This window comes from Delphinapterus leucas, chromosome 21, assembly GCF_059928025.1.
Source record: "Delphinapterus leucas isolate spDelLeu-1000000601 "Yukka" chromosome 21, BTC_Dleu_Yukka2, whole genome shotgun sequence".
In the NCBI taxonomy this organism is placed as follows: domain Eukaryota; kingdom Metazoa; phylum Chordata; class Mammalia; order Artiodactyla; family Monodontidae; genus Delphinapterus; species Delphinapterus leucas.
The window spans coordinates 18859238-18874384 of NC_143149.1; the positions used below are offsets into that span (position 1 = coordinate 18859238).

Here is a 15147-nt window from a genome sequence, read left to right on the forward strand (position 1 = left end):
TCAATCACCTTCTTACCACGAAAAAAGTCAAAATATTGATATGATCCTACATAAAACAGAAGTTGCTGTTTGTGTAAATTATATACAAAACCCAGAGGCAATGAGCGTCCTACTGAACTGGTGACACATACATTTGCATTACATTATAATCCAATCTCAATTGCACATGATGTTGGGTTTACTGTTGCTCCTAGGAAGAGAATCAGGATTGTCAATTTAAAGATAAATGCAAACAAATGCTGAAAAAAGTCAGCACATCATAGAAGACTTGGTCTTCTATCTAAATCTAAAATATCAACTTGCATCCGTCACTAATTTTCTTCTACAGTATGTTTCTCCTTGGATATAACACATTAAAATAAAAGAAATATTTGCTATCATAGATTGAAAACAAATCAGAGTAAAATCATACTCTTTCATAATAAATGGAAAACAAATATTTTTCTCATAGGAAAAGCAAATATGAACCATGTAAGAATACATGTTTTTAAATATTTTAAAACTGTTATTATTGCTAGTAAAACCTTTGCCTTTTATTTCAGAACTTTTACTTCTAATTGACACTAATCTCATGTCATCTTCTTGAGATTACAGAACTTAGAGGATATGCAGAATTAAGGGACAGGTCAGAATTTGTATACTTGACAGTAAAGCCAATCCTGGAACTCATTCATGTGTCTTGTTTCACCTAGCACATATGACGTATCTTGGTGATTGAAATTTCTTAGCAAGGTACGGGAAGATATTCATTATCCAGCCAACTAACCTTTCATCAATCTGCCCTTCACAGTTTGAGAATACTCTCTCATTTTATGTTTTTGTACCTGTTGCACCTTCCACTGGAATATTCTCGCTCACTCATTCTCCACGTGGGGAGAAACCCTTTTTCTGCTGTATCAAAACCCAGCTGAAAAGTCCGTTCAACTTCTGCAGGCATCAAGTTGCTCCTTCCAAGCACTGATTATAGGATCTGGCATACCAGATTAAAATTATTTCTCTATCAGTCTACCTTCTTGCAAACAGCAAATACCTTATATTTTCATTACATAACTAAATTAAAAATTAAAAAAATATTTTACTTGGAAAAATATAAAGGATTATATGAGTTAGTCTTAGTTCGTATATTCCTTATTAAAACGTCATAACATTTTTTTATTCCTTTTTAAAATAGTTTTCTCTCAAAGACTACTTAGGACTGTTCTCCCCCCCCCCATAAGGTACTGAAATAAAACACTACTAAAAGGGAGAAAAATCTTACTTTTACTAAATGTGAATCAGTAACCTATGATAGCAAATGAATCCATCTGTTGTTTCTTAGGTTTCTTTTCAATAAAATTTTGTATATAGCAATTGCATCTAATGATCTCGCTTACTAAATTAGGAAGAGAAAACCAAAAGGCATAAATGTTCTCTAAACAAAAAGCAACCACCTGGAATTTACCTTTTTTGTTGTTGTTGTTTAAAGAGAAAAAATATACATGCAAATTACAAAAAAATTACATGATAAGTTTAAACAATATCGGTAGACTCTGCCAAAGAAAAGTAAAATCATAAAGTATATATAAAAAAAGAAATTATTAGATACTGGCTTCTACTAAACTTTTACTGATAATTTTAATGAGTCCACTATTTTGAAAGACATTTTCTCTTTTCATAGATATCTGTAAATAAAAATAACAGGAGCGATAAGGCAACAAATAGTTACTAGTAGCAGAAAGAAAATAGGGGCTTTTAATTCTGTGTATTACTGTTAAAGCAATTATACTCCAATAAGGATGTTAAAAAAAAAATCTACATCGAAGACTTCATAATGTTTGTGAAATTTCTTTGCATCCTAAATCTCAGCTTGATGTCAGTGAGCCAGGAAATGAAACTTTGGGGAATTCCTGCCATACAATGAAATGATGGTCTCAACACACCTTTTCATTCCTTTTGCTAGGTACTCCTGATGTATTTATAGGCTGTTTGGAATAAAGTATACTGCTAAAATGCCACATCATGGATTGAAATCAGATAGAAAAGAAAAAAAAAAGTCCATATAAATAAGAACCAAAAAGTTACCTCCAGTACATATTCCCCCTTTTCTGGAGGTTCTCTTCTGTGGTTTCAGTTACCCACAGTCCGAAAACATCATATGGAGAATTCCAAAATAATTCGTAAGTTTTAAATTGAGATTTAAATGTCATTCTGAGTAGCATGATGCAATCTCACACCTTCCTGCCCTGTCCCACCCGGATGTCAATCATCCCTTTGTCCAGAGTATCCACGCTGCATTCACTACCCATTCGTCACTTAGTAGCCATCTTGTTACCAGATAAACTGTCGTGGGATCACAGTGCTTGTGTTCAAGTGACCCTTTTTACTTAATAATGGCCTCAAAGCACAAGAGTAGTGATGCTGGCAGTTTGGATATTCTCTTACTGTGCCTGATGTATAAATTAACCTTTATCATAGGTATGTATGTATAGGAAAAAATATAGTATATGTAGGGTTCGGTACTATCCACAGTTTCAGGCATCCACTGGGGGTGGTCTTGGAACGTATTTCCTATGGACTTGTGGGGGGATTACTGTACTGTGTTTTAACACAAATGTGTTTTACTTCATAAATTAACTTATATAATTAAAAGATAAATTAAGAGCAAATATGGCATTACCCTTAATTTTTTTAATAAGGATGAGATGTTCCTAGAAATGTATTTGCAAATATTTTATTTTCTCACCTAAATTCCCTCTAAATGTGCAGAAAGTATTAATCTCTTATCCTATGAAAGCTGGAAAAGAGAAACCACGTAGTTAACTTATCAAGATCACAAAATTTGAGAATGGAATTGGAAATACCTACATTTAAGTAAACAATCTGAGACAGACTAGAGCAAAAAATACTCATCATAGTATCTTCTTAATTGTGAAGCCACAAAGCACATAGGTAATTAAGTAAATGCAAGGAATGGGTTACAGATATGCACAGTTCCATGAAATGCACTCAAGTATGAGAAGCCAAGGATGAAAGGAATAAAAATGTTGAGAACTGATACAGAGGAAGAAGATGGTCGATGTTGTTTGGTGAGTTTCAAAAAGATAGTGTTTAGTTCCCCTCTAATAGAAAATGGAGTCTTAAAATCTCATTTAAAGCTTCATTTCCAAGGTCAGATCTTCCAAATGTATCATTTTACTATCTTGTTAATTACACATGATTAATGGGCTCAGTGAATCACACTCCAGAAAAATTAATCCATTATGTTCCCAGTATAACCTTCAGAGTTCTGATAAATACCATAGGACTATGTTTTTGTTTTGTTTGTTTTGTTTCTGGTCATCTACGCCTTTGCCAAATGTTAAAACAATCAACCAGTAAATGTTTATGTATGGTATCTATGACCAGCAAAGTTTTGAGTGAGAAAGATGGGAAAAAATACAACAGGAAAAACCAAAGCCTTTAGTGAGTGCTAGATGGTTTCTTTGTGCTAGCTATCTCATATTCCACAGAGAAGTGCCGTGTGGTTAGTTTACTAAACCTGGTTTTACAAATGAGGAAGTTTGTGAGTTTCTTGAGAATTGGGAGTGCTTTTAAGACCCTCCCACTCCTTTCCTCCACTATAATTAATACAAGTCTCAGTGTATCCTGGCACCTGATGCACTGTCCAGAACATATTATGCAAGTAAAAGAGAACTAAAGGTGGCATATACATATTTGCTAGGTGGATTAAAGAGTGCACTGTTATAGCACAACAAAGTAATAAAATACAAAGCTTTAATGCTATTAAAAGATAGTCTTTTCCACCCAGAATAAAATTTAAAACTTCAAGATGTCATGACTGACACTTATTCATGAAATCCTATAAATAATAATACAATAATATATATAAAACCTGTACAACCGGTAGACTATTAAAAACAAAACAAAACAATTCTAATCCTAGTTCTTCCTCCAACCTAAGGCAAGTCCATTAAATCTTGTGGGTTTTAGTTTTCCTAGCTATAAAATAAAGTTTTGGCCTAGGTGAGTCCTAAGAATCCTTAAAGGTTTAAATAGTTATGGTTACATCAAATACTGGAAAATTTGGTCTAGACTGCTTCATTTGAATATGAATCTCAGTAACCAGGAGAGTAATCAAATTTTATAAATGACACTATAAGGCACACTCTAAATCCCGATAATGACTCAACACTTTCAACACTAAATTTAACATACAAATATTTCCACAGGACTCACACAAATGTCAGCGTTCCCCCAAAGTACAGTCTTTTGCCCCAAAAGTAACCTTACTTCATTCTAGTAATATTTAGTTTTTAGACATGAACCTTACCTCTTTCCTATCCTGCTATCTTCTTTACCCTTCTACCTCTAAACCATAAATTGTACTGTTATCTGATTCATAACATTTAGTCTGCCATGTTCCAAAAAGATGTCGAATTATCCTAAATCTCCCTCTTCTCACTTACTATAATATTTAAGGGAACCAGTACTAAGATAATTTTTTTATCCTGCTTTTTATATCATAGGACACTTTTTTCTCCCCATTAAGATCCTAAAGGGGAAAACCATACAAACGTCACAAAAAACTCTAGCCAGAGATAATCAATGCAGAGCAAAAGCTATTCTTCATAATTCAGTAGTCAGTTAAAAAAAAAGAGAGAAAATTAGTCTGTTAATGATTCAGAATTTAAAAAATTACAATGCAAGAAAAAATAATCAGCATAGGAATTAGAAAATTAGTCAAATGGTAAAGTTTAAAATTTAATGTCTTGAAAGTCTTGATATTAGAAAAAAATCAATTTGATAGCATGCAGCTTTGCTTTGTCCTTTTCAGTCCATCTGTGTTTTAAAGGATACTTAGTAGCAGAATAATGTGTGACTCTGCCACGAATTGAGCCTGGCTGCTCCCATGGATGTAGCTCTATAAAACAAGACAAAGAAGCGAAAATTACAATCCGGGCAAAAGCAGATGTTGGGTAGATTTTTTTCTTTGTATTGTATGTTTTATGCCTTGAAGATAAACAATGGATGAATCTATAAATTAAGCCTTTATTTATAGTTTTTGAATAAAATAATTATTAGTTATTTTTGAATACAGTAATTATAGTTAACTAGAAATAACAGATGAAAATGTTGCTGGCTGATGTAACTGTAAACTGTAGGAAGCAACCTAACATCAGAAGTAAACTTAATATAATTTGTTAAAAGGTTTTACCACAAACACATATGCACAATGTAATGATTCTTCCAGAGTTACTGTAAAATGTACTTAATATAAGCATAAGGTACAAATTAGAGCAACTAAGTCTAATGACTCTCCATCCTTCAAAGTAAGTAGAAAATGACCTATCAAAAGTTATATGACTCTTTTCCACATTATCAAAGTTTTAAAAATAAGGAGATAGCTTTATCAATGCATTCATTTTATTAGAGAATTTCAACTGATTTTTTTCAAAATATAATTACTATAATCGTTTAACCCCATTGAGAAATGTACAGTGTCCTATACCTAGTAAGAACTCTATTAGTTGATACCAGTCAGTTATAGAAATTTGACAAAAATCTCCATCCAGGGTATTTTGCTGATTCCCACAGTATTTCTGCTTTAATGGAAAGAGTATTTAACTAGGAGTCAGAAAGTTATTCCATCTTGTCCTCAACCCTGGGCATGTCACCAAATCTCTCAGATATTCAATATCCCCTCATCCAGAAAACTAGGAACTGGATTAGATGATTCCTACGATCTTGTGGAAGCATATACAGTCTTGTGTATATTGTCATCAATTCTGTCTTGGTATTTCCGTGCAAAGGCTACTCTTGATACTCTGATCTAAACTGTCTTTGTTTCCATCTCTAATTTCTTAGTCATTTGTAGTGCAGCTGCCCCATCCAAAGTTGTGTCTGGATATATTTTTAAATCACAGCTTCAAGCAAACTGACTAAAAAATAGCCGTTTCTGGTTTATTCACATTATAGCTTCTGAGGAATCCTATTATGTGTGTTTTCTTTTTATTCTATTAAATATTTACCAATCAATGACAGTAGTGTAGCAAGACAAATAAAATACTATAAGCCATGTGCTTGACACTACTTCATCTGATTAGAAACTAAGATCTTCAGAACTAAGAAATGAAGGTTTTATTATTCTAATAACTGTAACAGCATAGATAATAACAAATACAACCATACCAAGTGCTAATAACAACTACCATTTATCAAGCACTCATTGTGTTTAACACAAGCTCTACATGCAATATCATTTAATTCTAATAACTGTAACAAAGTAGGTATGCTTTGGCATAAGTTCCTTACAAGAAAAAAAAAAAGTGCTCACACCAATCCCAGAGAGATGTGATTCTGAATTCTGATCACTGAAAAAAATGTAACTTATTTAAAAAGAAGCATTTATGACACCAAGAAAATGGCAAATGAAGACTAAGGTTTGATAATGCCTGCTGTCACCCAAATGACAGTTTCAGTTCAAGGTCAAATCCACAAAAGCACTTTTGGTCCCTTCTTTCATTTTTAAAGTACATGATTACAGAATGAACCAAGAGCTTGTCAACAGCTAAAGGAAATGCTGTTGTGATTATAATTTACCATCTACATGAATTCTTTCTGTCCAGTCTTTTCATGCAGTTTGACTCAAATTAGTTATGAAATTTTATTTGCTCATTTTCTTTCCCCCTTCTTGCATACGTCATGAAAAATTACCTGTGTGAATCCTTTCAGCTTTTTTCAGTCCCTTATTTACTATCTCCCAGTACAAGAAGAGCAGACACTTGAAATTTAAGAAAATATTTAAGTGATAATCTCTCACTCGGCTAGCATATGACTCTCATTCTTTGCAACAGAAGTACTGCAATAGCAAAAAGAAGAAAACATGATGATTTATTATCAACATAAAATCAGAATGTAGGATGAAAATCCTGTATTTTCTTTGGCAACACTTCCAAGAAGTCAAAAGAGTTCCCTCATTGCTCTTAAATAAACTTATGTCTTTAAGTTTAAGTAATTAATTCTCATCCCTCCCACACACACACAAAAAAACACTTCTAAATAACAAATGGGTTAAAGAAGAAATCTCAAGAGACATTTAAAAATATTTCGACTAAATGAAAATGAAAAACAACTTATCAAAATTGTGGAATGTAATGAAAACAGTGCTTGGGGGATATTCATAGCATTGAATGCATATATTAGAAAAGAAGAAAGAGCTGAAATCAGTAATCTAAGTTTCCACCCATAGAATGTACACCAGCAAGAGTGAACTCTAAGGTAAACTATACACTTTGTGTGCTTATGATGTGTCAGTGTAGGTTTGTCCTTGGTAAAAAAACAAACAAACAAACAAAAAAAACAAAACCATTTTGGTGAGTGATATTGATAATGGGAGAGACTATAAATGTGTGAGGTCAGGGGATATATAAGCAATCTCAGTACCTTCCTCTCAATTTTGTTGTAAACCTAAAACTGATCTTAAAAACATAAAGTCTTTTTAAAAAGAAAGAAAAAAAAGTTAATCTTGCCTATTTAAGATTTGCCAGTAGAAGAGCCACTGCTTTCCTGATCAAAGCCTATAGACAATGAGGGATCCGTTTTCTATATATGATAGAATCAATCCTTTTTTTTTTTAACCATGTAACTCTAAATAAAGAAGATACTATTTTAAGATATATTAGTTAGTAGGAATGCAGTAATGACACCCTAGGCCTGAGTCTCCTTGGTATGCCCAGGTACCCAGAACTAAAATGAAATCATCTTTATTATTTCCTTCTCAGTTTCTTTCTGAGAATACTAACATCCAGGAAGAGATTCTTTTGAACTATTAAGACATACTATCTTATTTATTTAGTGTTAAATTTAATAGAAGTACTTAAAGGCATTCTGTGATCTTCCCACTGTATGACACTATAATCTTGCTTAAGATGGAACCAATTACTTGAGTCTTATAGTAAAAACAAAGTGTGAGAGCAGGCAGGTAGGCAGATGGGCAGGCAGGTGGGCTTCTGCTGGCAAATGGAAGTATCCGGGTCACCTGCTGGTGCACAAAACGAGTGGAAATCCCGAGGTACTTAGCACTCTGACATCCTAATAAAAGAGTTCTCCATTTCTTGACAGTTACATATTCCTAGCCCTTTCCTTAGGGGTCCTCTTTTTATTCATCAAACTACATAAACTTCTCTGAGGTAGCACTAGTTCTTGCTAGGCTGCTACACCAAATGGCAGATGTGATATAGATCATACAATAGCTAGGCGAAGTCCTCCTGGATTTACCTAAGAGATATAAATAGGTATTATCTATATCCTGGTGGCCAAGAATGCCACTGTGTTTGATTTCCCCAGGCTAGGAAGGGTATGATTGGTCTTAATCAAACCCTTCTCTACAAAAAGTTGTCAGCCCTGCTAGTACAGTGAAGAAATGGCTGTCTTTATGAGCTTGACCTGAATTACAGTGCCAATAAGACTGGTAGTTCACATATTGTAAAGGGGGGAGGGGAGGGGGAGAAAAAGTAACGAAACAGAACACCAAGAACAAAAAGCTCCAATCGACACTAAGGAAATCCTCAGCAGAATATGCTGAAATAGTTCATTATAATTGGCCCTCCCTAGAAGGTCAGCCAATGAGAACACAGAGTGCAGAGCTGGAAGACTGCAGATACTACAAAACAACCCTAAGCCCCAGACACTAGTAAGACAGCTACTGGGGATAAACTATGTTTGGAGAAGCACCTTTTCTTTTTGAACAAAACTGATAATATGACTGATGAGAGAGCTTCTCATATTCACTGTGCTTTCAAAATGTTGAGAGGTAAAAAATGTGACAATGCAGTAAGACTAAGTTTCTTCCAAGTGTACGGCAAAAACTTAAAAGGCCCTATGACTCAGCTTCTAAGCAATTTTAGTAATTAATATTTTCCTGAGAACACATTTCTAGCCTTATTATAGATTTTCTTTTATTCACTAATGAAAGAAAATTTGAAATGCACAGTATAATTACTCATAGAATTTTTTTGGTAACTAAAGTAGTAAGTTCAAAATGAAAAGTTATGTTATATTCTTCATTTAAAATCCAACAGAACAGCTTTTGATGTGAGATGAACTGAATATGTAAATCTACAATGCAAAAGTTTTGGTAACTCTGTCATATCAGATATATATGAAAAGTATAATTTAAAAAAAATATGTGGGCTTTTTTCCTTTTTATCTTTGGGAAAAAAATCAACCATCAAGGAACATTACTATTCTCATGTCATTATTGTAAATGTAATCTAAAATTCAAGAACAATAACAAAACAACTAATGTAGCTTAAAATTTACATGATTCTGTGTTAAAAATAAAATCACTCATTTCATATCACTGAATATTTTGCATCATCTGTGATTGGTGTAAGAAATGCATCAGGAACAGAGTTTCTCTTTTGCCCTATTCTAGCTTTGCAAATAAATGTTTTTCCCCAGGAAAGCCATTTAACCTCTCTTTAATTCATTTCCCTGGTACAGATCATTTTTTGTTACTTATGGGGCTACTAGGTGATAAAAAGATGGTATTATCAAGAAAAATCTATAAAATGCATTTAAACAAAAAATAAACAAGAAAAGGACCACTGTCTTTTGAAGCATAGTCTCTTATATTTTTCCTCTTTTTTGGCTTATCTGTGAAAATGGACATTCACATTTTCACTCTTAGTGCTCCATGATAATCTTTGATAATCCTATATATGGAAGCATCTTCACATGGATGAAAGTACCCTGGGTGGCTAGGCAATTTTTCCTTAATTATGAATCTTTTAGCATATCTATTAGATCATCCTTTGATCACTGTTTGTACTTGGTACTTTTTCCTGTCACTGCCTCACTGATTGAAACATGAGTAAAACACTGCTCAGTCTGGGTCCCAGTCATGCTGGACTACCTGCTATGACAGTTTTTCTAGTCCAATTCTTCGGATAGCTTTAGTCCTTGAAACTTCTCTTATATTGTCTTAAGAATGATACTCGCTCTAAAGTTCACCTAATGCCAACTGCTTTAAAAGTCCAGTGTCATCCATTTTCTCCGAATGTCCAGGATCACTGCATTCTGATGAGCAAGCCTGGAAAATCTCTGCCTCTATGTCTTTGACATCAGAGACTTTATCTTGACATTTGATGTGAAATATAGCACAATGGTATGATAAATGAAACCTGTCTAAAAAATGAAAATGATGCTGATAAGGATTCAGAGATTAGATCCATATAACACTGTTGACAGTACCACGGCTCTGCAGGCCTTGAGATTGGCTTTAACTAATGATGGATGCAACTGGTTGAGCCTGCTCATCTGGCAAATGAGACATCAAATTCTTGGTGTGATTCCCTATTTCTTTAAGCTTAATATTTCAAGGCTTCAGAGTAATGGCATTCATCTGTATATTTAATCATTGTATACTAACAATGTGAATCCAGGTATATGAGAAGTATTTTGCATGTAGAGGCTAATATACAACTTCTGGTTCTTCCATAAAAACTTTATAGCACCAAACACAGCGATCATCTTCAACAGAAGTACCACAGTGATGGTTGGGAACTCTGGCTAGAAACCAGGCTGCTAGCGGTGTGAGATGGGGCGTGTTACTTAACCGACCTGTGGTTCAGTTTCCGTATCAGTAAAGCAAGGATGCTATAATAATTTAAAGCTTTAGAAAAGTATGACATGAAGTAAGCCTTCATTAAGTGTTGGCTGTTGTTATATTTATTTATTCAACTGGTATTTATTGAATGTCTAATATGTGATAGGTACGTTTTTAGGCACTTGAGATAAGAGTGAACAGAGCAAATATCCCTGGCCTCATGGGGTTTACAGTCTAGTGTTTGTGCACACGTGTGTGTTGGGGAGAGAGCCAGAGAAAGACAAAAAAACAACATAAGTACATAATACACATATGTATATATAAATAATATAAAATTAATTGTATACAGTATTAGTGATAGTGATTTTGAGGGAAGCACAACACACACCAGGCAAAGGGAAATCATGGCTGGCGCAAAGGCCTTAAGGTAGAAATGTGTTCAGGGACCAGAAAGGTCAGTGTATTGGTGAGGCCTTAGATTTTACTCTGAGTCACATGGGAAGCCTTAATAGGTAAGTTTTGAGCAGAAGAGTAACGTGAGCTATGCTGAGAATAGAGTATAATGGAGCAAGGATAAAAGCAAAGAGATGAGATGGAGGTTACTACAGTAATCCAGACAGAAGATGCTGGTAGTGTAAAGCAGGTTGATGGTAGGTGATAACAAGTGATCTGACCCTGGATATATTTTGAAGGAAGAACAACAGCATTTCTTGTTTGCTGTGTGTTCTTACGCAAAAGGAGATCAAAACTTTATAACAGATATAATGTATAGTAAAAATTTAGTTATTTCAAAGTTCAAATTCATAGTAAATATATATATTCCAGTATTTATACTAATATATAGAACATTTACATTCAATTGGTAATACATGAATCTAAAACAAAATCTAGGTATTCATGGGTTTATTAAAATAAAGGGGTCATTAAAAATGGTAACATGTACTTTAATTAGTAAGGACTCTATAATTGAAATACAGAAAAGTTACATTATTTGTCCATGACGTTCTATTCTCTTTTCACATTTTCTCCTTTGGATGATTCATACTCTTAAATTCAATAGCTCTTTTGTATGAAAGACTCCTTCTCAGACAGGTCTATAGTGTCACATTTTATGGAGTAACTACTAATTGGATATATCTACTTGAATATCCCACTTGAATGTCCTAACACTCTAAAACCAAAATTTTTTCAAACAAATGTCAGTATTCTCCACACAAAATAAATTATCTTTGCCAGACTTGCTAGACTTCTATGCTCCTGTCAATAATGCAACCATTCTTCTAATGACCAAGTTTCAACTTTAGCATTTATGTCTGCATCAATCATAGAGCCAGTGAACACTTCCTATTCTACATTTGCCATTTTTCTGTTACCTTGACACAACTGATTGTGTCTGAATGTTTATTATATCATGCTTGGATTACAGATGCTCTAATCTTTACACTCCAATCTCTCACTTCTAGCTAAATCTTCAAAAATCACCACTTTCATCAGTCTACTGCCCACAAAGCTTTGAAAATTTAAAATTGCTTAGAGGCCAAAGCCCTTGGCAATTAAGTCAAACACTTTTGAATCAACCAATTAAGAAATCAAGCCAGCAACTGTCTACTCAGTACTTAAAAGAGATACTGTATTCCATAAAATGAGAAAACAAGTAAATATAAAATGTGGTGTTTTTGCTCAAAAGGAAACACAGTAACATTTGCATAAAGAGATCTCTAACCATATAGATAAAATGAGGGCAGTGTACTTAAAACACTCTAGAATTAGTAGACCAAGATTTGAGTCTGGGCTTGAGTTGCCTCCTTTGTAAATGGGGATAATAATAGAATCTTTCTTACTGAGGACTGCTATAGGATTGAACAGATCAGAAGTTAATAAAATTAGCTACTAAATTACATGGTATTTAGTAAGGACTATAATTTTGGCTATCAGTTTAGCTATGTGTTCAGTGAATTCTAGAGAAATATAAAAGGTGAAAATTACTGTAGGGTGAAATGGAAGGAAAAGACTCCAAAGATGGTTAACTGTAAACAGGGTATTTCGATGGAGATTATGTTGAGGTAAATTAGGAACACTGGGAGAGGATTTTAATCAGGTAGACTGTGACAAGGAAATTAACAGAGGATGGGAAGGAGTTTAATCTTACTGGGAAGGGGTATGGAGGTAGACATGATTGGGATGCCACATTAAGTCCATTTATTCTCACACTATATCTATTAAAAAAGATTACACCTCAGTGAAAAAAAAAATTATGGCCCCCAAACATCTTATCCTCATTTTCACCTCTATATGGGTTCTTAAGGCTGTTCCATTTTTTTTTTTCCCTGACCCATATCAAGAAATGATCTTTATTCTTACTGGATAACCAAAATTCAGCGTGATTTAATGCCAACTCAAATTCTACCTCTTGTAATAAAATTTAATAATTAATTAATAAACAGCTAATGCTCGTAAACTATTATAATACTTACTGTCTATAACATTTAATCTGTATCTTAATCACATATGGATTTAGAATGTTAGGATTCTGGACTTAAAACTCACATGAATAACACTGTATCAGGAAAAAGGATATATCATTTATAGAATACAGAATATTTATTTTTAAAAAAGAGAACAGGCTTCAAACACTTGCTTCTACATATTTTAAAGCAATTTAAATACAAAACGTATTTAAACCCTAAAGTGAAATGTAAAATGATTTTAGAACTCTGTATATGTAGTGTAATTCAGGAATTTTTAAAAAATCTAGAGCATCTATTAATAACTCCATATTTTTTAACATCTTAGATGAAGCTAACATATGAAGTTAAATTCCTCAAAATAGCATAAAGAACAGTTAAACTCTGGACATTTTATATATAAATCTTAGAGAAACAGTGATGTTTTAAACAGCTATGTAGCATGAATGTTATTTAAAATTAATAAAATCAGAGTTTACTCTTTTCAGATTGAGACTGAGCTCATTAAATAATGATTTTATTTTTAGTAAGCAGTTTTTTGCCAATAAAATTTTTAACAAGTAAATATTGATATTTGGTGGCTATCAGTATGTACTATAAGCATATAATTTAAAAAATCATATTTCTCCAGATATTTCAAAAGTGTATTCCATCATTAGTAATTAATGTATTACAAATGTACTTGTGTATTAGTATTACAAGGGAGTATTTGTATACACTTAATGAATTTTTTACATATAAATTGGTTTTGTTGTATATAATTCCATTTTAAAAACATTGGCTTTTTCTTTATAGATTTTAAAAATCTTACATGAGAGCTTGCAAATATCAAAATGTGAACTTACCTTCACATATTGAGAGTTTGTGACACTATAAATATATACATTATGTAAAGACTAAAGCTTCTTCTAACTGTGCTTTCTCTCTTTTTTTTAAAACTGGCTAATTCATAAGAAATTCTTCAGATTTGTTCTTAATCAGAAATACACAATAGGGGGAAAAAGGCACTCACAAATTTTGTATTTGGATATTTAAGGCCAGTCAAAACTCATCTTATAGATTTAAGACTTTTGCACTTTTCTGTCAATTCTAAAGAGGTATATTTTCAAAGAAACATTATCTGGAAAAAACAAGCAGAAACAAATGAGAGTCTTTCCATCGTATCTGTAATAAAATTCTTCCATGAGTTTTTCACTTATAATCAGGAAGTACTTTTTTTCAAAAACAGCCAGCACTGCTGGGAGAAATTTGAAATGACTTTTTACAAACACAAATTATACACACACACACACACACACACACACATATATATTTTTTTTTGTACAAGTGGACATGTGTGGAAAAGCTTAGAAAAGCAACTGGAAAGATCTGCACAAAATTGTAAACCACTGTTAACTGTGGAACAAATTTTACAAGTTGAGAGAGGAGTATTAAAAAAGGAGGCTTACATATTTTCTTTTACATAGTTCTGTATTATTTGAATCTTTTACAACGTTTACAAAAATATTTGTGGATTATTTGGGGAACAATATGTTCTTTTAAAGAAAGGCAACATTTTTACTCTTGTCATCAAGTAGTTTATAATATTCTAGAACAGTAAGAATTGCTTGCAAATGCTGTGGACGTGTCCATCTGATTTAACAATGTGGAAAGCCCTGGTGAACTTGGTGTGATTTTGAGGGGAGTGATGGGTGTACAGGAGCCAGACAGAAGGATGCTGGGAGTGACCAGAAACGAAGTGAGTTCATGGGCACAGACAACCTAAGAGAATAGAAGAAACTGAATTCAATGATACTAATTTCAAGTTTGAGAGCTTGGTTTTGGGAAACGTTACAAGTTTTGATGAGGTTTCAAGTAAATAGTTCCCAAATGAGCAGTTTAAGTGGAATGAATAGGTAGGTTATAGATTTAAAGAGAAAAAAATGATCATATGAGGCCAGTGTGCTAAAAGAATCGACAGCGTGGGTGTTCTGAACAAAGGGACTGAAAAAAAAAATTATCATGTCTGAAGGCAGAAGAATGAATTAGATAACCTCTGAAGTCTTTTAAGACCCTCTAATCTTACTTTTCAATGAAGTTACTACGTGGTTGTCT

The 15147-nt window shown here is 33.2% G+C and overlaps 1 protein-coding gene across 1 annotated transcript in view; it reads right to left on the reverse strand.

Annotated features, from left to right (window-relative positions):
* TUSC3 (tumor suppressor candidate 3) overlaps positions 1-15147 on the reverse strand; it is a 218477-nt gene that overhangs the window by 52511 nt on the left and 150819 nt on the right. Inside the window, exon 7 of the mRNA XM_022571105.2 lies at positions 4837-4900. Coding sequence (XP_022426813.2) covers positions 4837-4900 — 64 coding nt within the window. The remainder of the gene's footprint in view (positions 1-4836; positions 4901-15147) is intronic.